Source organism: Gadus morhua, chromosome 7, assembly GCF_902167405.1.
Source record: "Gadus morhua chromosome 7, gadMor3.0, whole genome shotgun sequence".
Classification (NCBI taxonomy): Eukaryota; Metazoa; Chordata; class Actinopteri; order Gadiformes; family Gadidae; genus Gadus; species Gadus morhua.
Genome location: NC_044054.1, coordinates 2645893 through 2671551, shown reverse-complemented (window position 1 = coordinate 2671551; position 25659 = coordinate 2645893). Strand labels below are relative to the sequence as shown.

Here is a 25659-nt window from a genome sequence, read left to right as displayed (position 1 = left end):
CGCCGGTTGCCGCGAGGCACCATCGCCCGGCAGCGGGCAGCCGGCAGCAGGCAGCGTGCGGTTCAATCGACTTCAGGTTGATGTGAAAGTGGAAGAACCAGAGACGTCGCAGAACCCGACAAAGTCGTTTGTGATTCATAATATCGTCTGGAGGCGCACACAATATGTTATATGATATAGATATCTATGTATTATATGATATTATTTAGATATAGAGCTCCAGGACTGTAACGCAAGTGTTGTACACTTCCTTGTTATTTGGATAACCGTTCTGCTGTTGGTGTGATGGCGCATAACACGTCGGACTCTCGTCTCTGGTATTTCTACAACGAGACTCGTATTGGGGGTTATCTCAGCCAAGGTTGAGAATGAATTGGGGGGAAGGAACTTTGGCTTTGACTCCCTCAAGAACATGAACCACGACATGGAGGAGAAGGGGATTGTTGGCGGCGAATGTCTCCCGCTTGTGCCCCGCTGAGGGACCACCGCCGGAGGCGGAGGTGCATAAGCGCTGCCCGGCAAAGATCCCTTTCTCCTCCTTGTCGTGGTTCATGTTCTTGAGGGAGTCAAAGCCAAAGTTACAGTGTGTGTGTATTCACATTGATGTGGACGTTGAAGAACCAGGAACGTCGGAGAACCCAACGCGGTCGTTTGAGATTCATAATATCGGCTCACACAGCTTTTGGCCGTGATAATATATATTATATGATATAGATATCTGGGTAGGCTATATGATAATATTTAGATATGGAGCTCCAGGACTCCCGTGTGTTCTAGAATATTTACAGAACACGGCTAAAGGCTGTGTGCGCCTCGCCATTGCGATACATCCACTGTAAACAGAGCGCATGGTACCGTGGCTGCAAGCTGCTCAGGGCCACACCCCCACCCTCCTCCTTGACACGCCCACCGAAACAGCGCATTTGGGGGAAGCTCAATGTGCGACTGGCTCGGAGTGGCTGTAACTCTGCACCACGGCTGAATTTCGGGAACGTCTTTGAATACTGTGTTAGTTGCCCACTAATACCTATATTAAAGAATACATAAAATAGCCATGTCATGGGACATTTAATATTTACATTACTTTAAGGGGGGGGGGGGGGGCTTGGATAGTGGTGCGCTGTCTCCACAGAGACAAAGCAAGGGTTTTGATCATGAGCAGTTAACTTCTAACTTGAGAGAAAGTGAAATCCACGAGCTGCTGATCATGTGAGAGAAGGTGATGCAGTCGTACTAAACAAAGACGTTGAAAGATGGTGCGATCTACAAGAGAGACACAGAGGAACTGTCCTGACGAGGCTTTTGTCAACATAAAAGAATATGTTGGCGTTTTTGCACTGGTAAATAGTTAGTCGCCTACACTCAGACGTGAACTTATTCTTGCATGCGGGTGTCTTCATTCATAAAAAAATAAAAACATTTAGGAGTATGCAAATTGTTCTAAAGAGGTCTTGACTCCCTGCGTAGCTTCGCCTTCTCCGGTGAACCAAGAAAGCCGGCGCTGTGACGAACGGGGGATTTTTTGATCAAAAACTCAACTTCACTATCGCGCCGACGTGAACCGCTTGTCATCATGTTTATTGTTTAATGTGGTAGAAGGGTCGCATGGACTATACGTCATCCAGCTCAGGTTGCGTAGCCGTGCGTGTACGCGTGTCGGCTCAGGAGCGTCTGTACCGTGGCCTGAGCACACCTCTCCGAAGAGTGCTCAGGCCACAGATTTGAACTGGACTTGAGTACGGTTGGCGTGCTCACACCAGCCAAACGATCTGGACTGGAGCACGGTACAGGTGTGAAACGGGCTTGGGCACGGTACAGATGGCCTAGTGTGAGTGCGCCCTTACGAGTCGTACCTCACACCTTATGCCTGATTAGACTTCTCCTACAGGCCAAGCCTGACATTAACATTATCATTCAGGACTCTTTGATCCAGAGAGTCTTACATTAAGTCCATTAGTCTTTAGAAAGAGAAACAACAATATATCTCTGTGGGTACAGTGAGGATGTTCATAATGCCCATCACTAGGTTAACAAGTTCCCTGCTCCACCGTGGGCTAAACGTCTACTGCTCTGATGGAGCTCGCTGACGGAGGAGTGGGTGGAGGAGAAAGAGGAGGAGGAGGAGGAGGAGGAGGAGAAGGAGGAGTGGATAGAAGAGGAGTGGGTGGTGGAGGAGGAAGAGGAGGAGTGGGAGGAGGAGGAAGAAAGGGAGGAGATGGAGGAGGAAGAGAGGAAGGTGGAGGAGGAATGGGAGAAGAGATGGAGGAGGACGAGTGGGTGGAGGAGGAGGACCTACCTTCTCCAGCTGCTCCATGCAGATGGTGTGCACCACGATCCTGCAGGCCGCACACTTCCTTCGACTCACCGACTTCTGCTGCAGGAGAGGAGGAGGAGGAGGAGGAGGAGGAGGAGGAGGAGGAGAAGAAGAGGAAGAGGAAGAGGAAGAGGAAGAAGAAGAAGAAGAATGAGGAGGTTGAGGAGGTGGAGAGAGAGAGTTGGGGTTGAGACAGGCACAACAAAGACTCCTAAATCTATTAGTTACATCTGTGCTACGCTTAAGGTGGATGCACACCTCATCTGTTTTAAATGGGCTTTAAGTAGTCATAGGATTTTCATTTCTTTATTTTTGAACCTACAACTGTCCTGTCTTTTCTGCTGTTTTAAAGCAATGCCCACACTGTCCACTAGGGGGCAGTGCTGCATCGTCAAACACACTCTTTTTTCAAGTTTCAAACTGAGTGGACTTAATATTGATGATGACTAGTCATGAGGAGGCGCGCGCCGTCCATACGGGCAGGTGGGGCGGCGAACTCCCTGCAAAAGCATGCTCCCAAAAAAATAGTTCCTCAGTAAATCATTGCAAGTTTATTTTTAATAATGTGATTGTCACATTAACTATCTATATATTCTGTAGGCTTTCCGACTATTTTTGGTCTGTTGATATCAAATTGATGGTGGCGATTCTAGTTGAGTTTAAGAGTCATGCAATGTGGGGCAGGGGAGCTCAACGTTTGCCCCATGGTCAAATTCTAGGACTGCTTCTGTTTAAAATTGAATTACTCCGCCTGTATCTTTTGGCATTGAAGCCTTTTCAATTATTTATTTCAGCAGGTATTAAAATTGTATACCTGATTTCATACCTGATTTATACAGCTGTTATTGAGAAATATCTGATTTCAAAAGTGTTGTTATTGAGAGATTTACACACATCGTCGGGCCAAGTTCCAAATCTAAGGTCTGCTTGATTGATGACTTGTATTTCTACTTTTCAAGTGTTTGCAATGCACTCGCTAAGCCTGTTGTCAAATTGTTGTTGGATTGTTAAAATAAATTATGGAAGAAATAACTTCCCTATAATGTCGAATTTGTCCTTTGAAGTGTTTGACTTTGCAGAGTTGGTGTTTCCATTGCACACAGGCTATTCTAATTAGCCCGACATCATATGACGAGTGTTGCGGATGGCACTTCAAAAGCGTGCAGTAACATAAGGCTATTAGTTTATTTTAAATTCTTACTCACAATTGGTTTAGTTAATATGTTTTAAATGTAGCTCAAAATATACATACAAAATATATCTAAATTGTGGGTGTGGTCATACGCCAGTAGTTTCTGCCCTACCGGTCATGAGTACGAGCATCATAATGTCGACAACAGAAGAAGAGACGGGGGTCCCTCGTGGGGACAAGATGGCGGCTCACCAGGGTCTTGGCGATGCAGTGCTGCTCGCCAACGTAGCAGTAGTCCCCCGAGACGTGGGTCTCAAACCAGACATGGTCCCCGTACACCGCCGCCTCCTACACACACACACACACACACACACACACACACACACACACACACACACACACACACACACACACACACACACACACACACACACACACACACACACACACACACACACACACACACACACACACACACAGGGTGACAGGGTGAGGACAGGGTGACAGGGTGAGGACAGGGTGACTGGGTGAGGACAGTGTCCCTGTACACAGCGACCTCTTACACACAGACACACACAGGACATGAGGTGACAGGGTGAAGGTGAGGACATGAGGTGACAGGGTGAAGGTGAGGACATGAGGTGACAGGGTGAAGGTGAGGACATGAGGTGAGAGCGTGAGGATAAGAGGTGAGAGGGTGAGGACATGAGGAGACAACGATTCTCGTAACTTTAGTATATAAGTGTGGACTCGTTAATCATTCAACAACAACGTTAAAATATAACATCTGACTCCTTATCATCTTTAACAGAACCACCAGTGACGATATATCGTTATAATCACCTTAACATCTCTAACAGAACCACCAGTGACGATATATCGTTATAATCACCTTAACATCTCTAACAGAACCACCAGTGACGATATATCGTTATAATCACCTTAACATCTCTAACAGAACCACCAGTGACGATATATTGTTATAATCAACAGTATATCCATCCATGTAGTTGTACGTTTGTACATCCTGCCACTTGCATGTACACACTTGCTGCTCAAGGCCAATGTAAATCTAGAGGCTGCATCTCATCATCTTTGTAGAGGTGAAGACAGACGACAAACCAGGACCAATGAGAGGGTGAATTCTGCTCAACAGACCAGCTGTCAATCTACTGAATCACAACGTCCTTCCACTGAGAACGCGGCCAATCGGAGACCGCCCGCATCGCCACCACACTCAAACCTCGCTCCGACAAAGCGGTTTCCACGGCGATCGCTCATGTTCTCATCCCCTCCCATCGTTTCCATCGCTGCTTTACTCTGAGCGGAGCGATGACTCACAGCCCCGCCGTGGAGGCGCCAGCCGCTCTGAGGCGGACACCTCCCCCGCCGTACAGGAAACCGCTCCCACGCCCTCAGTGACCTCACTTCCTCCCTGAGCGCCGGGAGGTCGTACCGACGCAGGTGTTTTGAGGTCATTCAATTAGCGCCAGTCTTTTGTGTGCACTTACATTTACAATCAGGGCGTTTAGCCGACGCTTTGATCCAGAGCGTCTTACAATAAGTACATTATTCTTTAGAAAGAGAAACAACAATATATCTCTGTGGGTACAGTGAGGATGTTCATAGAACCAAGGGCCAAGCACTAACCATCACTAGGTTAACCTATTCCCCGTGTACAACACAGATAGCTAGGGTAAGACGCTACGGGCGTCTGTTAAACACTCTGAATGTAAATGTATACCAATAAAGTTGAGTTCAGTTGAACTAACGCCCCAGTCCAACGAGCTGCTGATTGGTCGGTCGGGTGACAGGGTGAGGTCAGGGTGACAGGGTGAGGGTTGTACTCACCCCCCAGTCCACGGAGCTGCTGATTGGTCGGTCTGGGTCGGCGCGGTTCAGAGAGGAGCTGCTCAGCTGGTAGGGGAGGTGGTGGAGGCCCGACTTAGAGATGGCTTTCCTAGAGAGAGAGAGAGAGAGAGGGAGAGGGAGAGGGAGAGGGAGAGGGAAAGAGAGAGGGAGGGAGAGACAGAGACGGAGAGAGAGAGACACAGACAGACAGACAGACAGACAGACAGACAGAGAGAGAGAGACAGACAGAGAGAGACAGAGAGGTGTGGCAGTGAATGATCAGGAAACAAGACAAGGTCGGTGACCTTCTGAAGTGACTTAACCCACTGTGTGACCTTTGACCTCATGTTTACACCGCAAAGTGGTTCATTGTATAGATAGATAATAATAGCTAATGATTACAATTTAAGTACAGATATACAATATAGAATACCTAAGCACAGAATCTTTTCAATCATCTTAAAATGTGGTACATTGTAAAGTATGTATATATAATGATAAAGAATTATCAAATTCCCTGTGCGACCTTTGATTTTCACAACACATCGTGATACATGTAAAGTATAGATATATGATAATATCAAAAACAGAGCCGAACGTTTAATAATCTTAGTACAGTTGCGTTTACCTCGAGGAGATCAACTGATATACACGTTCCAGTGTCGGATTCTCTTTGTGCGGTGTGAATTAACAATGAAAATGAGTCACTCACATTTACATTGTCATCAACATTCAGGGCGTTTACAGACGCTTTTATCCAAAGCCCCTTGCATATAAGTCCGTTTGTCAGAAGAAAGAGAAACAACGACATATCTCTGTGGGTACAGTAAGGATGTTCATAGAACCAAGGGCCAAGCACTGACCATCACTAGGTTAACCCATTCACTGTATACTACACAGATAGCTAGGGTAAGACGCTACACAACATCAACTCAGATACCAGACAGGTTAGACCAGCTTCCTGTTAGTTTGGTCGCCACGGTAACGACCAAAGCCCCGTTCAGAAGCTCACAGTTCATCTCAAAGTTGAGTCCAGTGCTAAAGCCCGGTTTACACGGCAACGCCAGAGCGCGCACATACACACACACACACACAGGCGCACACACACATATGCAGGCTCACTCATACACACAGACACACACACACACACTGCTGGGAGAGTGTGTGTGTGCATGTGTGCATGTGTGTGTGTGTGTGTGTGTGTCTGCCTCCTCTCCCTACGCACACACACACAAACACACACACATCTACCGTGAGAACCACACACACACACGTAGAGAAACGTGCACACAAACACACACATCTAACCTGAGAACCCCCCCCCCCCCCCCCCCGGCCTCCCGCCCCCCCTCTCACGTACGTCAGGAAGGCCTCCCATGTGTCTAGGCTGGGGTCGTAGTGCGTGGGCTCCAGGGTGTGCCGGCCCCTCCCCTCTCCCAGACTCCCGTCGCCGCGGTAACCGTGCGGTCTCATCAGCCCCGCGTGGAGGGGGAGGCCGGCCTGGGCAGACCGCCGGCGGTGGTAGCGGCCGTAGGGGGCGTCACCGGGGAGCAGGTGGGAGGAGTTCCGCCGCAGGCAGCGGGGGGGGCGGAGCAAGGGGCGGGGCTTGAGATGGTCCACGCCCACGCCCTGGAAGAGGGGGGGGCGGGAGCGAGGGGGCCGTATTCCTGACGGATCGCGGGGCTGTGAGTCTGTCCGATGGTCCTCCTGCCCCTCCCTCCCCTCCTCCCCTTCGTCTCCGTCCTCGGACCCGGAGCAGGACGACAGCGAGGCGTCGCCGTCGCTCCCCCCGCCCTGAGGGCTGGCCCCGCCCCCTCCCATCTGCACCAGGCTGGCCAATAGCATGGAGGGTCCGAGGAGGTGTGGCTTAATGGACCTGAGTTTGGGCGTGGACCGGCGTCGGACCGCGAACCTCCGGCGGGCGCAGAACACCGTGACCGAGCTGGACCGCCGCCGCCGCCCCGCCCTCCCCCGCCCTCTGACGCCCCCCCGCTCCCGTTCCTCCAACTCCCATCCGGCCCTGCCCCCGTCCGCCTCCTCCCGCTCCTCTCCCCAGTCCGCCCCCTCGGCGCTGGCCTCCCGCATGTACTCCAGCCCCAGGCTCGGCCCGGCCTGCGGGCGTCGGCTAGCCGCCAGCAGGCCCGCGCTCATCCGCCTGGAGGCCAACGGCCGGGCGTGGGGCTGGAGTACGGGCGGCTGCCCCGCCGAGGAGCGCCGGCGCTGGGCCAGCGCGGCCGAGGGCAGCCCGGCGCTGGAGAGCCGGCGGGCCTTGCTGGCCGGGAGGGCCGGGCTGGTCGGGCGCTTCTGGTGGCAGCGGAAGTGCCGGCGGAAGAAGGCGTCCATTGCGCGGTGTGGGGGGGCGCTCATCTGGAGCAGGGGAGAGACATGAAGCCCTGGGGCCCACTGGGGGGGTCCTGAAGCGACGGCTCCTCCCCTGGACAGGGGCAGTCACACACAGGGGGAGGTCTGAGGGGAGGGGGGAGGCTAAGGCCCTGATTGGTCGGCCCTCCTCAGTGAAACCCTCCCAGTGCGCCCGGACCCCTGTAATGGAATGCATGTTACCACGGTTACCAAGACGGCGAGGACTTCACTGAAGTGGTTAAGGAGGATCACGGCGGAGCTGAGTGAGTGTCCTTTATTAACGCTGTAGCTGTAGGGTTTATTGAACATGTGCAGGGCTGTGATTGGGTGCAGCCTGTAGTTGCAGTGCTGTGATTGGGTGCAGCCTGTAGTTGCAGTGCTGTGATTGGGTGCAGCCTGTAGTTGCAGTGCTGTGATTGGGTGCAGCCTGTAGTTGCAGTGCTGTGATTGGGCGACCTTTAGGAATCGATGGAACAGTTTTTTAAACACAAGAGACTGTTCCTTAGCTCATGTCATCACCTCATGTCATCACCCTGTCACCTCATGTCCTCACCCTGTCACCTCATGTCATCACCTCATGTCCTATCATCACCACATGTCATCACCCTGTCCTCACCCTGTCACCTCATGTCTTCACCCAGTCATCACCTCATGTCCTCACCCTGTCATCTCATCTCATCACCTCATGTCCTCACCCTGTCATCACCTCATGTCTTCACCCTGTCATCACCCTGTCTCCTCATGTCTTCCCCCTGTCATCACCTCATGTCATCACCCTGTCACCTCATGTCCTATACTATGCTGCTGGCTACGATACGAGCTATGCTAAGTGCTACCCTACGAGCTTCGCTACAAACACAGCGTATTGGATGCTCAGCGAGCTACGCTACGAGCTACGCTCCCGCTATGACCTACGCTACAATGTGCGGTTGGAGCTACGCTACGAGCTACGGTACGAGCTACGCTCCCGCTATGACCTACAGTACAAGCTACGCTCCCGCTATGACCTACGGTACGAGCTACACTACGAGCTATGGTACGAGCTACGCTCCCGCTATGACCTAAGGGAAGAGCTATGCTACGAGCTACGGTACGAGCTACGCTCCCGCTATGACCTACGGTACGAGCTATGCTACGAGCTACGCTCCCACTATGACCTACGCTACGAGCTATGACCTACGCTACGAGCTACACTCCCGCTACGAGCTACATACTCCTCTACGAGCTACTCTACGTTCTACGCTACGAGCTACGCGATCCTCTAAAAGCTACATGCATCTCTATGAGCTATGCTACAAGCTAAGGCAGGAGCTACAGTACGATCTACGCTCCTGCTACGAGCTATATGCTGCTCCACAAGCTACACTACGAGCTATGGTCCAAACACAGCGTCTTGGATCCTCTACGAGCTACGGTACGAGCTACACTCCCGCTATGACCTACACTACGAGCTACGCTACGTGCTACGCTACAAGCTACGCCCCGCTATGACCTACACTACGAGCTACACTCCCGCTACGAGCTACACTCCCACTACGAGCTACGGTCCAAACACAGCGTCTTGGATCCTCTACGAGCTATGCTACGAGCTACGGTACGAGCTACACTCCCGCTATGACCTACGCTACAGGCTACGCTACAAGCTACGCTACAAGCTACGCCCCGCTATGACGTACGCTACGAGCTACGCTCCCGCTACGAGCTACGGTCCAAACACAGCGTCTTGGATCCTCTACGAGCTACTCTACGAGCTACGGTACAAGCTACATGCTCCTCTAGGAGCTACGGTCCAAACACAGCGTCTGTGATCCTCTACGAGCTACGGTCCAAACACAGCGTCTTGGATCCTCTACGAGCTACGGTCCAAACACAGCGTCTTGGTTTCTGAGGACCAGCGTCACCGAGGGCTGAACAAAGAGCCATGGTGACGTCTAGACTTCAAACCACCGCGTGGAGACAATGAGCTGAAGTCTCTGGAGAAGATGAGCCACTCATGGTGCTCCTCAACCATATTCAGATCTCTCTCTCACACACACTAGCGTTCACACGTATGCAAACACACACAATGTGTATATGGACGCATGCACGCACACACACACACTTTGTTTAGGTATACACATAATATATATGGATCAACAAACATGATGTATAGCTCTGTGTGGGTGGAACAGAGGAATGCAAATCTCTCTCTCTCTCTCTCTCTCTCACATATCAAAGAACAGAATTAACACTTCAATACCGCTGAAGAGATCCTGTCTCTCTGTGCGTGTGTTTGTTTATATTGGTTATGTAACAGGCTCCCAGTGCATTTATCCCCACCATAACAGGAGAGAGCGAGAGAGAGGGGGAGCAAGAGACAGAGACAGAGGGGGAGCGAGAGACAGAGACAGAGAGAGAGAATGAGCAGAGACAGAGAGACAGACAGACCGAGAGAATGTATTTGCATGCCTCTGTTCCGCCCACACAACACTAGCCCTCACGAGCTATACATGATGGCTGTATACACACACACACACGTGTGTGTGTGTGTGTGTGTGTGTGTGTGTGTGTGTGTGTGTGTGTGTGTGTGTGTGTGTGTGTGTGTGTGTGTGTGTGTGTGTGTAAACATGATGGCTGTATACACACACGTGTGTGTGTGTGTGTGTGTAACATGATGGCTGTATACACACACACGTGTGTGTGTGTGTGTGTGTGTGTGTGTGTGCGTGTGCGTGTGTGTGGACACACCATCACCCATGACGCTCATCTTTAGCCAGTGTTCAAGCTTCAAAAAAAGCATCACAAAATACCCCTCCTCTCTTCAAACTCTCAGCCAAAAACTAAATTAAGAAGTTCTGTGATTATGACCTCACAAGAGCTTCTCTCACACTTAGATTAAACGTCAAATTGGATTAACATTCCAACCACAGTCTGTTCAAATTCGACTCTCGCCCTGTGATACGACCTCCAACTCCAGGGTTGGATGTGAGCTTTTCTGTTCGGTTCACACAGTTCTCCTCCCTCCCTAGAGGTCTACTCTTAAACATCAGGCCAGAGGATCGCAGATCAGCAAATACCAACCATAGTCTTCTGGTTGTGCAGAGACCGACCGATCAACACGTCGCTACCGACCCCGACACCAGCTGACAACAGTTAGCTTATTAGCACCAGAGCCATCATTAAACAAACAGTCTTCTTGTAAACTGGGCTCGTTCCAACTCTGAACATTTTTACTCTCTTTTACTCTATTTTGCTCTCATAACATTTGAGATGTCTACAAAACACAGACACGATGGAAACAACATGCAGTCTGCAGTGATGACAACACAGCAACACACAACCCCCCTCCATTATTCATCCCTAACTATTATCACACTATTGAAGGTTAGGCGTGTCAGGTTGTAGATCACTATCATCACACTATTGAACACACCAACATACGTGGAGGTGGAGCAGGCTGACTGGTAACCTGGAGGTCGCTGGTTGGATCCCCGGCTCCTCCTAGCTCAGTGTGGAAGTGTCCCTGAGCGAGACGCCTCACCCTGACTGCTCCTAACCAGCTGGCTGTCGCCCTGGGGGCTGACTCCGCCGTCGGTGAGTGAATGCGTGCATGAATGTGTGGATGGATGGGTGAATGTGTGTGTAAATGTGTGTATGAATGGCTGAATGTGTGTCTGAATGGTTGAATGTGTTCATGAATCATTGTGAGTCACTTTGGATGAAAGGTTCATCCGATACATTTACATTCAACGCCCTGAATGTAAATGTATTGCAGATTTGGCGTCACTTCTCTCGTTTCTTTTTCCACACTTGACTATCACACCAACTAGACTATCAGGTATTACCCCTCTGGGATCTGGGTCCCTTCGGAGCCATGGGCGATGGAACCAGTTCCTGTAGATTCACCACCCGCACCTTTAGAACTGAAGGTGCACCTCCAGTTCTGAAGGTGCAAGGATTGGACTGCAATCTGGGGACGTATCGGACCATGGAGAAAGCAGCCATGACGCTGGAGGCTGGGACTATGATGTAGTACGACCCTTCAACGAGTGGATGGACCATGAGGGGAGGGGCATGTACATGGTACCAGTCAAGACAAGGCTACGTTAGTAAGCCATTATTAACGTGGGTGACTGCAGTAATAAGTGTTAGCATCTAGCATTAGCATTAGGGGTAGCAAACCCTATCAAATGATGTGTAAAGTAATACATTAGTTAACGTGAACACCATTAACTTAGTAAACAGCACCATTAAGAAATTATTACTTGACTATTAGTTGTCTGTTAATTAACTGCTAGCTAATGTTTATCACTGCTTTAACCATCAACAAAGATAGCTAGGATAAGACGTTACACAATGTGAACTACTATTTCTAAGTGCCAGGACGTACAAACATACAATGAGTGCGTACATGAAGTGCCAGGACATACAACATACAATGAGTGCGTACATGAAGTGCCAGGACATACACCATACAATGAGTGCGTACATGAAGTGCCAGGACATACAACATACAATGAGTTCGCACCTTAAGAACCAGACCAGATCACTAGATCCAGTCAAACCAAGATAACGACGACAGAGCAGACCACAGCCTCTGCATGAGGAAACGTAACAAGCTGTGGTCGGCTTTGAGCTAAAAACACAGTTTGATGTTAAACGAGATAGCAGAGGGACACACACGCATGCACCTCATGTTAACCTTCAGCTCAGAAGCCTTCCTTTCTGCAGCTCGCCTTTGATGGGCTCTTGGTGCAAATATCTATAATATCTAAATATTATTTTATTCTTTCACTCTTAATTTTCATTGCTATTTGCAATGTAAATATTGAATTGTAAATATAACCCACTAAGAGATGTCCACTTCTTACTTTTATTTTATTTTTTTATTAATTTATTTATTTAGCTTGTAGGGTATTTATATTTATATTGTATGGAGCACCTGGAACAACAATTTCCCCCCGGGGATCAATAAAGCATTTCTGATTCTGATTCTGATCTGACTAGTGAACATTAACAACGTGTTATATCACAGACAAACTAACCTGGATTAGACGTTAAACTATCTACTGTTAACTCTCGGGGTCAACTCTTAACAGCATCATACCCTAGCTATCTTTGTTGTGTACGGGGAATGGGTTAACCTAGTGATGGTTAGTGCTTGGCACTTGGTTCTATCAACACTGTACCCACAGAGATACAGTGTTGTTTCTCTTTCTTTCTTTATTGTAAGTCGCTCTGGGTAAGAGGGTCTGCTTAGCGCCCAGAGATGTAGATGTACATTTAAGAGTGCATGGAAATGAAGCTGTTTGTTAACTAGCAGTCTGCCATTCTGCTCTTTAAGTAGGGCTATTTCTGACTGGGGTTTGGTTAATGTTTAGTCAACCTGAGTGCAGAGAGCAGCAACACTGCCCTGCCCTGGTCCATCGAGCGGCAGGATCAACATTCTGGAGATGGTCTCTACTACCAAAGGGTGGCACGACATCACTCTCTGGTTCCCATTCCTGAGTCCCAAATAACGCTTTTATCCAGAGCGACTTACAGTAAGTCAGTTTGTCCGAAGGAAGAGAAACAACAATATATCTCTGTGGGTACAGTAAGGATGTTCATAGAACCAAGGGCCAAGCACAACCATCACTAGGTCAACCCATTCCCCGTGTGCAACACATATGGGTGGCTGGTAACCTGGAGGTCGCTGGTTGGATCCCCGGCTCCTCCTAGCTGAGTGTGGATGTGTCCTGAGCGAGACGCCTCCCCCTGACTGCTCCTGACGAGCTGGCTGTCGCCCTGTGTGAATGGGTGACTAATGTGTATGAATGGGTGAATGTTAGGCAATAATAAAAAATAAAGCACTTTGAGTGGCCACTGATTAGAAAAGCGCGGTATAAACGGCGCCCATATACCATCTACTGCCAATAGAAGAGCAGGTTTCTGAACTGTTCTGATTGGCTGTCCCTTCAGAGAGCTCAGCTGCAGTGTTCTGATTGGCTGTCCCCTCAGAGAGCTCAGCTGCAGTGTTCTGATTGGCTGTCCCCTCAGAGAGCTCAGGTTCTGATTGGCTACTGGGAGGTCAGGTTCCAGTCCACTGGATCTACTGGGAGGTCAGGCTCCAGTCCACTGGGAGTGTACACATCTATAGGTCTGAGTAGGCCTGAGTAGGTCTGAGTAGGTCTGAGTAGGTCTGAGTAGGCCTGAGTAGGTCTGAGTAGGCCTGAGTAGGCCTGAGTAGGTCTGAGAAGGTCTGAGTAGGCCTGAGTATGTCTGAGTAGGTCTGAGTAGTTAAGGTGTGGTTAAAGTTAACAACTATAAGGCCCTGCCTTGACTACCAATGTACCAAAAAAATTAAAATAACATATATATTTATTTTATTTATGGATTTTCTTTATTATTATTACGCATTAACAAAAGTACAAAACTCCCGTAGGGAAATAAAAAACATAGTTCCTTCAGGTACAAAAAAATAAAAAACAAAGCATCGGTGATACCCTCACCGGAGACTGCAGGGCCACGAGACAAAGATACTCTCTGGTTGGGTTACTCTCTTGTTGTGTTACTCTAGTTGGATACTCTCTGGTTGTGTTACTCTCTGGTTGTGTTACTCTCCGGTTGGGTTACTCTGGTTGTGATACTCTGGTTGTGTTACTCTCCGGTTGTGTTACTCTGGTTGTGTTACTCTCTGGTTGTGTTACTCTCTGGTTGTGTTACTCTCCGGTTGTGTTACTCTCCGGTTGTGTTACTCTCCGGTTGTGTTACTCTCCGGTTGTGTTACTCAGAGTCGGGTGGTGGGACTATTAATAACCAGTGTCTCAACATCATGTTATGATGACAGGGTGGTTCACACACACACACACACACACACACACACACACACACACACACACACACACACACACACACACACACACACACACACACACACACACACACACACACACACACACACACACAGTGTTTAGATGACATCCAGACCCCAGCAGACACTCTGGGTAAGCAGGATCACACCTCCCTCTCTCCTCTCCCCTCTCCCCTCCCCTCTCCCCCCTCCCCTCACCCCCCTCTCCTCTCTCCTCTCTCTCCCCTCTCCCCTCTCCTCTCTCCTCTCCCCTCTATCAGAGCTCCTCTACTGGGCTGCTGAACACAGCAGAGGCCTCAAACACCCAGGGACCGGGCAGGCGTACGGACACCTAGACAGACTGAGAGGTATCTGAAGAATCCTTCACACACTAACGTTAACATTCAGGGCATTCAGCAGACACTTTTACTTAAAGCGACTTACAATAAGTCCATTTGTCAAAAGAAGGATCAACAACAACATATCTGTGTGGGTACAGTGAGGATGTTCATAGAACCAAATGCCAAGCACTAACCATCACTAGGTTAACCCATTCCCCGTGTACAACACAGAGAGATATGGTTCGATGCTACACGATGCTAAGTATGTTTTTAAGTGCCAGGACGTACAACATACAATAAGTGTGTACATTAAGTGCCAGGACGTACAACATACAATAAGTGTGTGCATTAAGTGCCAGGACGTACCACACACAATAAATACACTGTTGTACCGTTTCTGCTCACGATTCCCTGGTCAGCTCAAACAGCACTGCGTCGATGGAACTACTGCCATGTCTATATCGATGACTACTTATATAGTAATAGGTATAGGATGGATGTTTATATGTGTGTGAATGCGTGTGTGTTAGTCTTTGCAACTCACAGAAACACACTCAAACAGCTCCGACACAACCAAGTCAGTGCACAACACAACACAACTCTGAACTACTGTACTCAGAACACACACACACAAACACAAAACTCTGAACTACTCAGAACACACACACAGACACACACATACACACACACAACTCTGAACACACACACAGACACTCACACAACTCGGAACTACTCAGAACACACACACACAGACACAAACACACAACTCTGAACTACTCAGAGCACACATACAGACACACACACTACTCAGAACACACACAACACAACACACCTCTGAACATACTCCCACTAAACACAACACAACTCAGTACATATTCAGCTCTGAACTACTCAGAACACACACACACACACACACACACACACACACACACACACACACACACACACACACACACACACACACACACACACACACACACACACACACACACACACACACAGCTCCACTCTGAACATACTCACACTAGCAGGACCCCAGCAGTAACGTAGCGTGTTTAGTTCCTCTAGCACCACGGTTACACTCGCTCAAAACGTCAAACACTACACTGGCAGGGGAGAGAAAAACATCAGAGAGGGAGGAAGAGAGAGAGAGAGGGGAGGAGAGAGAGACCACGAAAAGAGAGACAGAGAGAGAGCACAGAAAGAGAGAGAGAGATCGACATAGGGGGTGTGGTTAGAGAGAGAGAGCGCGGATATAGAGAGAGAGGGGAGATGGTTAGAGAGTGGGGAGTAGAGAAAGCACGGAAATAGAGAGACAGAGAGAGAGAGAGAGGGGGGCGTGGTTTGAGATAGAGAGGGAAGAGAGAGAGCACGGAAAGAGAGGGAGAGAGGGGAGGGTGAGCGACATAGGGGGTGTGTTATACGGGAGAGCGAGAGAGAAACTGACGGACAGACCAGTAGGCCAGAGAGGGAGATAGATAGATAGATAGAAAGAAAGCATCACCATATTGCATTGTGGAAGGGCTGTACACACACACACCATTTAGAAAGCGGGTTGTAAAAGAAGAGGGGTGTGCCACTTTGCCAATCCATTTACTATCGAAAATTAAAGAAGCAAACACACCCACCCACACACACACACACACACACACACACACACACACACACACACACACACACACACACACACACACACACACACACACACACACACACACACACACACACACACACACACACACACACCAATTAAAAATGGACAGGACATTGAACGAGTCACACAACAGAATAGTGCATCCTCGCTAAATTGCGTCAGACAAATGCATGTGTGCGTCGCACAGTTCTCATATTGTGAGTTCGCCGAGCTACCAGGAAACGGAGCGCTTCAGTCGTCACGGTTTCATCCTGTGGTTCAGAGTCAAAGGTCGGCTGATGTTCTTGACTGCTGCGTTCACACAACGGACAGACATCAGTCCGCATGGCTTAACTGGGATGTAAACACAATATAGACACACACACACACACACACACACACACACACACACACAGAGGGGGGAGAGAGGGCAACATAGGGGGTGTGGTTAGCGAGAGAGGGGTCAGAGAGAGAGAGGGGTCAGAGAGAGAGAGGGGTCAGAGAGAGAGAGAGACAGAGACAGAGACAGAGACAGACAGACAGACAGAGCTCCCACTGCACACACAACCAACTAGAGATAGAACTGCACTTCCTGACTTCCTGCCAGTCATACGAAGACATCGGGAACACACACTTCCCACGGATTACAAAGGCATGCAAGGGGCCCTATTTTAACGGTCTAAAACGCAAGTGAGAAGCGCCAAGTGCAAGTAGCTTTGTGGGCGCTTCTATGGCGTTGTCGCTATTTTACCGGCGGCTAAATGACTCTTAATCTCCTTTAAGAGCCATGAGCGCATTCGAATCTGACGAGTTGATATTTTGACAGCGCGTCTGCAGTCTCCGATGAGACAGATGCACATGAATTTCAAACTTTTCTTCCACAACTTCAGAAATACTGAAAACTTAACACACATATATGCGGTAACTGTGGTTCTATTTAATGATAAACGCAATACATTATAAACATAGTTTCTTATCATTATCGGCTTGTGTTCCTAATATGCATGTGTCCACCCGTTAATATACATTGCCATGGATTGTATTATGCGTTACGTGTTTAGTTTGCATGTGTTTAAACAGATGGACGCAAACACGCGCGCCCGCATTCATTAATTCTTTTACACATACACACACGCGCACCCGCATTCATTAATTATTTTTAACACTCACACGCAGTAAAACAATGTTTTCTCACGATCAAATACTCATCAATCCTAAAAGTTATCGGCAAAATATGTGTTGGCTGTACGGTGTTTGCAGATGCATTGATTTAAAAGTACAACTTATTACCGCTGTATCAGCTGTTCTTTCCCAAATAATTTACCAAGAATGTGTGGCTAGGTAGATGAGAGAAGCAGGGAGGGAAAAGAACGCTCTGCGCCAATTCTTTCTCGAATGCCGCCTGAGTTTGTTGTTGCTGGTGACGTTAAGAGGTCAGCCGGTGGCTCTACTACCACCAGTAGAAATGGGCACAGCGCCATCTAGCGTACCGGGGCATTAAATGCTTCGGTCAATAAGTCGATTTTCTCACCTCCATGTATACTCGGACCATTGCAGCGATTGAGGAGCATAGTCGAACTATGGCCTCAATCTGATTAAGCTGTGCATGTAAACGTACGGCGTTTAGTGTTTCCCTAAGGAGATCCAGTGTGAAACCAGTTCCAGTGCGACCCCCAGCCCCTCCCTGGTGTATTTATAGACCCCAGGGTCACCACAGCTCCAGTAAAGAGACAGAATCAACAGAACAGGTCGTCTGCTCTGTGGCTGACAGCAGACGACCTCACCGCCGTACAGCATAACTGAACACGCACACAACCAAACGCACACACACACACAACTGAGTGTACAACTGAGTGCACAACAGAAGGCACACGCAACCAAACACAGACACACAACTGAACACGCACACAGACACACACAACTGAATGCACAACTGAACACACACACGGTTTATAACCTTGGTACACAGCGATGTGAACCCCTGCTGATACCCAGGGTTAGGGAGCGACACACACACACAAAATAAAAGAAACACAGACACAGATAGAGAGACACACACATACACAAAATAAAAGACACACACAGACACAGATAGAGACACACACAAACACAAAATAAAAGACACACACAGACACAGATAGAGAGAGACACACACACAGATACACACAAGAGTTATCTCTAAAAGCAAAGACAAAGTTTGCATAGCTCCTGGCATTTCCGTGTCTCTATTCAGGGATTGTGTGTGTGTGTGTGTGTGTGTGTGTGTGTGTGTGTGTGTGTGTGTGTGTGTGTGTGTGTGTGTGTGTGTGTGTGTGTGTGTGTGTGTGTGTGTGTGTGTGTGTGTGTGTGTGTGTGTGTGTGTGTGTGTGTGTGTGTACATTGGATTAAAATTACAAACCAACCTGAGCCTAGATCAACATGATTCGAGAGGCTGTTCTCTGCATTAGTCGTGTTGTAAGTTTTCATCCCGTTTTACATTTTAAAAACAAACACATATTCGGACGTGCATTTGCCTTTTTAAGGGAAAATCAGTCAAATAAACGTATCGCTTCATCCACGGGTCAAACAGCGGGGCCGTTTTACGGTACGGTGGCGCCATCTTGTGGTCAAAGTCAGTCGTTACATATTTTATTATTATTATTATTATTATTATATTTTTCTTTAGTCTAGCAGTAGATTTAAGAATCTTAAATGAACACTACGAACAAATAATGGACGTATGTCGACCTGAAAATACTGTAGTGAACGAGAAAGAAACACCGAGGCCCAGGAATGGACTTTTCGGAGCACTTGAAAGCATCACCGACCGGCTTACCTCTTGGAGAACAGCGTCAGACCTCCAAAGTTCCTCAACGACCGCGTTCGCCTGTCCTTCCTGTCCCAGAGGTAGTAGGACAGGGAGGCGGGCGACGTCAGGTCCGGGGACGAGCTGTCAGAGCGGGGGGGCGTGGCGTCGGAGCGGGGGGGCGTGGCGTCGGACAGAGTGGAGGCGGAGCTTGTCCCTCCTTCTTCTTCGTGCCCGTCGTCGCTGCGGGAGCCCAGGGGCTCAATGTAGCGGTCGGACTCTGTGTCGAACGAGACCCCCGGACCGGAAGTGGGTTCCGGACTGGGGTCCATTGTCTGATCCTTGAGTCTCTGGGAAGCGTCACGAGTCACGAAAAGAGCTTAATGTCTCACATTCCTAACGTGTTCCGAACTATTTAACTCATTCCGAACAATCTAACATATTCCAAACAATTTAAAAAAACAACTTGTGTTTCAGATTGGTCCTTCTTTCGGGTCCAACAAAATATTCCAACACAAATAGATATTAAACTGGAGGAAATTAGGCCTTAATATCTGTCATAATTCTTCTTAGAGACATCATTGTCTGAGTTGACTTCAGCCCTCTGGCCAATCAGGAACCCACTGAAATCGCCTAATTGGTCAATCTAATGGGACCTTTTTATTAGTCAAAACTATAGCAGGGTGTGCGGTTGTGCGTTTGCATTACTTTACAACGATAGGTGTGGAAGACACACAACTGAGAACATCTACACACACACTAGTTGTGTTACCAGGCCTCAAAGTGCAGACATATTCAGACTTATCATGAACCCTGTAACTTCTGACCCGCCCCTCAAAAAGGTCAGTTCCGGTCGGACACCTCCACACCCACACACAGATAGGGAGGGAGGGAGGGAGGGACACACACACACACACACACACACACACACACACACACACACACACACACACACACACACACACACACACACACACTACAGTCTAAACTGGCCCCCCTCTGGTCGTCAGACCCAAGTGGGTGTTTGAGTCTGGGGGGGATTAGGTCTCTTGTTAATCCAGTCCCACCGTGAGTCCACTTCCGGCGGCGGGTCTATGGTCCCTCCTCCACCCTGATGGCTTCCGGTGTCTTCTTGGCGAACTACCCCGACCCAAGGGTCCGAAGTTGTGAATCAGAAATCTTCTTCTTCGGGCATTCTGGGTCTCTTTGAGTGACAGTCCGGTTATCTGAGTGACAGGTCGGTCCTTTGAGTGACCGGTCGGCAGTCTCTTGCATTAACGAATCCGTTTCCGGTATATAAGTTGATATTCGGTGACCGAAGACGTTCGAACTCGAATCGTGACCCCGCGTGGACCTATGTGTGCGCTCTTACGCACGGCACATGCACTGTTACGCACGTCACATGCACTCTTACGCACAAAGCGCCGCTCGAAACCGAGCCGCTTCAACCAGGAAGTGGAGGATCATAACAAGCAGGACCCCGCGGTCAGCTGCCCGGGAAGGTGCCCGCTCCAAACGCCCGGGCTGAGCGGATCATACTAGTTTAAGTTTAAGTTGAATAATATGTTGTTGTTTTTTAAAGCTAAAACTATAAACAACTATGTACATTTTTTTTTTTTATAAGCATAGTACAGCAAAGGCTAATTTACTAAATCACACTTAAAAAATATTTATATATATTAAAGAAATAATGATAATAATAATAATGATAAGTTATATAATATATTAATATTATTCGTATTATTAATGTTGTTTGTTAAACAACCACACCGTCCCCTGGTGGCTAAATGACCACACCTGCGCCATACAAATGTCATAAAGAGTAAGTTACATAATATGCTTCTTTGTTGGATAAAAGAGTGAAAAATTATATAAATTATACATAAAATAAAAACATATATATATATATATATATATAATATATATATATTTTATAAGCATAGTACGGGTTAATCTCACAAATCACAAAAAATTAACATTACTTATTATTTTTATTATTAATATTATTAATTAATATTGGGGGGCTAGCAGGGTGTTGAAGCGGGCGTTTCAGAGCCCTGAGCAGCCTGTGTTATTGAGCAGTCTGAGAGGCCTTCTGGAGGACTTCTTCTTCGTGACTCACCAGCTGAGTCATTCTGCTCCAGCAGGGAGCTAGCCCTCAGAGTGTAGAATCTCCCCCCGATAAAGAATGTGCCCACTTGGGGGCTATATATGTGATGTGGAAAAGGTCCAACTTTTTTAACATTATGTAACTAGCGTTTTTATGTTCTTTGTTGCTAAGAGCTGAAATATAGTTAACATATTGATATATATGCGATATATAAACACATTTATATATATATATGTAATATGAATTATATAACTTACGTTTGTGTTTTTTGTAGCTTTGAGCAGAAATATCTTAAACATATATATTATATATATTTACATATATGCAATATACAAATACGTTTCTGAATGAGTGATTCTGCGACCCCCTGTCTAGAATGGTCAAATATCAAGCCAGAAACATCGTCTTTATTAGACATCACCACACTCTGTGAATGAATCCAGCAGCCCCCCCCTCCACCCTTCCCCCTCCCACCTGAGTCCGCTCTTTGGTATTTAGATAGAGTTCCCCCTCACATAGATTTAGGAAGCCTCCATCTGACCTTTGACCTTTAACCTCTTACTTCACTGCCCAAACGCAAGAACGATGTCCAAGCAGAAAACTTTACTCAAGTCTCCATGATTAATATTATTGTGAGTGTGTGTGTGTCTGTGTGTATTTGTGTGTGTGTGTGTGTGTGTGTGTGTGTGTGTGTGTGTGTGTGTGTGTGTGTGTGTGTGTGTGTGTGTGTGTGTGTGTGTGTGCCTGCCTGCCTGCCTTTTCTGATACAATAATCACATTTATTGATCAGTTTAACAAAACCGCATTCTGTACAGACCACACACACCAACACACACACACACACACACACACACACACACACACACACACACACACACACACACACACACACACACACACGCACACTAATACACACACACACTCACAATAACAATAATATTAATCATGGAGACTTGAGTAAAGTTTTCTGCTTGGACATCGTTCTTGCGTTTGGGCAGTGAAGTAAGAGGTTAAAGGTCAAAGGTCAGATGGAGGCTTCCTAAATCTATGTGAGGGGGAACTCTATCTAAATACCAAAGAGCGGACCCAGGTGGGAGGGGGAAGGGTGGAGGGGGGGGCTGCTGGATTCATATTATCTCTGGTAAATATATCAGTGTGAGAGAGAAAGAGTGACAGAGAGACAGAGAGACAGAGAGAGAGAGAGAGAGAGAGAGAGAGAGAGAGAGAGAGAGAGAGAGAGGGGGGGGGGGGGGGGGGGAGAGAGAGAGAGAGAGAGAATAACTTCACCCCCAACACCACCCGTTACACCAGCCGTTACACCACCCACACACAACGCACACTCATGCTGTCGCTGTTATATAACTTGTGCAGTGAGTCAGGAGAATCGACATCCCTCAGTGTTACCCTCACACACCCACACACACACACACAAACGCACACACACACACGCACACACACACACACACACACACACAACCCCACACGCACACACACACAACCCAACACACACACACTTACACACACAAATCCAATCTGGGGTGAAATAGAATTAGGATGAGATTACGCAGCTTCCTGTCTCCATCTGTGTGTGTGTGTGTGTGTGTGTGTGTGTGTGTGTGTGTGTGTTAAAGCCGCTCTTGGCACCATGTGTGTGCGCGTGCGTATTGATACTCCCGTTTCCTGATTTGATTTGGTAAAGGGTTTTGCGTTGCGTGATGATATATAATAGTTGTGAATGGTAAATGGAATGTGTTTCTACAGCGCTCTTCGAACCATCGGCCACCCAAAGCACTTTACAATATGACCTGACATTCACCCGTTCATGCACACATTCAACCTATCTGCATGAAGGAAATTTCATTGCTGATTTCGCACATAACAGGAATGATGATTTCACAGGTTAAATAATCTGTAGCTTGATAATAATATTGATATTAATGGCTTTACCTATGAAGGGATGATTCCACAGGGTGACTATAATGCAGCGTTAAAAAATATATAAAACAAATAATATTAATAACTTCATTTCCGTTTTGGCCAGTGTTGCGTACTAGTGCGAGACACGAGGTGGAGTGTGTTGGTCAATCCAGTGGGTAGACTGGTCCTAAACCAGTAAGATGGGTAGCACAGAGGCACCTCAACACTCAGCCAGGAGGAGCCGGGGATCGAACCAGCAGCCTTCAGGTTACCCGCCGACCCGCTCTACCTCCGGAGCCACAAGCTGCCGAATCGAGTTTGGAGTGAGTGGGTAGGTCTCTTACTGGTCCTGAACCAGTAAGAGATGTAGAACAGGCATAGTGGGAGGCAGAAGCAGGAGGAGATATTTATAGTTGTTCTGCATGTTTGTTAAAAGGCTTGCAGCCGTTCTGGATAAATGGAGCTTTTGTACCTCAGTGTAAAGAGGATAACTGGAGTCCGGTCCACCTGAGAGACGCTGGAGCCCTGGTTCAGCCTTGTGGGTTTAGGAGGTGAGCCCCCCCCCCCGTTTCCGTACGCTTGTTAATAAGCTGGGACAGACACTACCGTTCATGAGTCAGGGGTCACTTAGAAATGACCTTTTTTTCGTTGGAAATAGCGTGACATGAATCAGAAATACATCATGGACATTGTTAAAGAGGTGAAAGACTATTCTAGATGGAAACGGCAAATTGAACGGCGGCAATAGAGATAGCTAGGGTAGGAGCCACACCATGCTCCACTGTTTTTAAGTGCCAGGACGTACAACCTACAATAAGTCCATACATTAAGTGCAAACACACAATACGGGTGTACATTAAGTGCCAGGACGTACAACATACAATAAGTGTGACATTAAGTGTTAGGATGTACAAACACACAATAAGTGTGTACATTAAGTGCTAGGACTTACATCATACAATAAGTGTGTACATTAAGTGCCAGGACGTGCAACACACAATAAGTGCATCAGAAGGGTGGCTAAGCACAGGTGAACTCTGACCATCCTGCTGACCAACAATAGGTGAGTCTGACCCCCGTGAACCCAAAGGGTCACGGGTTCACTCCCCTCCACTGCTCTGAAGGGATCAGAGGGAAAAGGATTAATGGCTGAGGACCGATCACCCTCTGGGCCAAAGATTAGCGGCCAAAGCTACCGCCATGGGCGTCGCCTTGGTAACACTGTGACCCTGGTCATCACTGTCTGTACATACTGTTCATCAGACACTGGACTAGAGACGTAGAGCTAGAGAGCTATGGTTAGAGCTATACTAGAGCTAGACCAGCTAGAGCCGACCTAGAGCTAAAACTAGAGCTACACCTAGAGCTAGACCTGCTAGAGCTGACCTAGAGCTAGAACTAGAGCTACACCTAGAGCTAGACCAGCTAGAGCTATGCTAGAGCTAGACCAGCTAGAGCTGACCTAGAGCTAGAACTAGAGCTACACCTAGAGCTAGACCTGCTAGAGCTGACCTTGAGCTAGAACTAGAGCTACACCTAGAGCTAAAGCTAGAGCTACTGATCTAGAGCTAGACCTAGAGCTAGAGCTATAGAGCTATAGCTAGACCTACAGCAACACCTAGAGCTGACGTAGAGCTAGAACTAGAGCTACACCTTGAGCTAGAGCTACTGAGCAAGAGCTAGACCTAGACCTAGACTAGATCTAGAGCGAGACTAGAGCTAGACCTAGAGCTAGACCTAGAGCTAGACCTAGACCTAGAGCTAGACCTAGAGCTAGACCTAGAGCTAGACCTAGACCTAGACCTAGAGCTAGACCTAGACCTAGACGATTCAACACACAGAGGGTGGGATCCCTTCTAGAGTGGGATCCAAGACTTTGCAAGCGGGGGAAGTAAGGATAGATGGAAGAAGCACTTCCAATTTTGTATTTTAAAACACCAATTAAAAAGCAGAACTCCTGGAACAATCTCGCAAAAGAGAACAACAAGCAGAGAGTGGATGGAGGGGCACTGAACCCAATGCAGGCTGTTCTCAGGCCAGGATGAGTTTGCCTTCCAGGCGGACAAAACCAAGGATTGACTGACACACATCGGTCTAGAACCGACCCCAGGATCGGTTAGAAGGCGTTCCCCAGGGAGGAACAGAACACAATGAAGACAAACCGCTCTGCTCTAAAGGGGACACATTACAACACCAGGTGTGAGTGGGACACGTCGTTACAAGCCGTTTGGAAAATCTGCCTCTCCAAGTGGGTGCGTCCACCTAGATGTGTGGTGGATAGATTAGCACGATGGCTACGGTCCACTGGGTAGCCGGAAGTAGAAGGAGACGATAGTCGTGCTGTTGTTGCCATTGAAAATAGCAAACAACGCGATGGAGAGGTCAAGGAGCAAGTGGCTCTACT

The 25659-nt window shown here is 48.0% G+C and overlaps 1 protein-coding gene across 6 annotated transcripts in view; it reads right to left on the bottom strand.

Moving 5' to 3' along the window:
* dgkza (diacylglycerol kinase, zeta a) overlaps positions 1 to 25659 on the bottom strand; it is a 92123-nt gene that overhangs the window by 63999 nt on the left and 2465 nt on the right. For 2 of the 6 annotated variants that reach the window (XM_030360584.1, XM_030360586.1), the window contains exons 1-5: positions 15834 to 16023; positions 6658 to 7838; positions 5298 to 5406; positions 3699 to 3794; positions 2297 to 2374 (exon numbers count right to left, since the gene is read on the bottom strand). In XM_030360584.1, coding sequence (XP_030216444.1) covers positions 2297 to 2374; positions 3699 to 3794; positions 5298 to 5406; positions 6658 to 7664 — 1290 coding nt within the window. In that variant the 5' untranslated portion in view covers positions 7665 to 7838; positions 15834 to 16023. Of the gene's footprint in view, positions 1 to 2296; positions 2375 to 3698; positions 3795 to 5297; positions 5407 to 6657; positions 7839 to 15833; positions 16025 to 19258; positions 20700 to 25659 lie in introns of those variants that run through there. The other 4 variants (XM_030360588.1, XM_030360585.1, XM_030360587.1 and 1 more) reach the window with 4 other exon arrangements.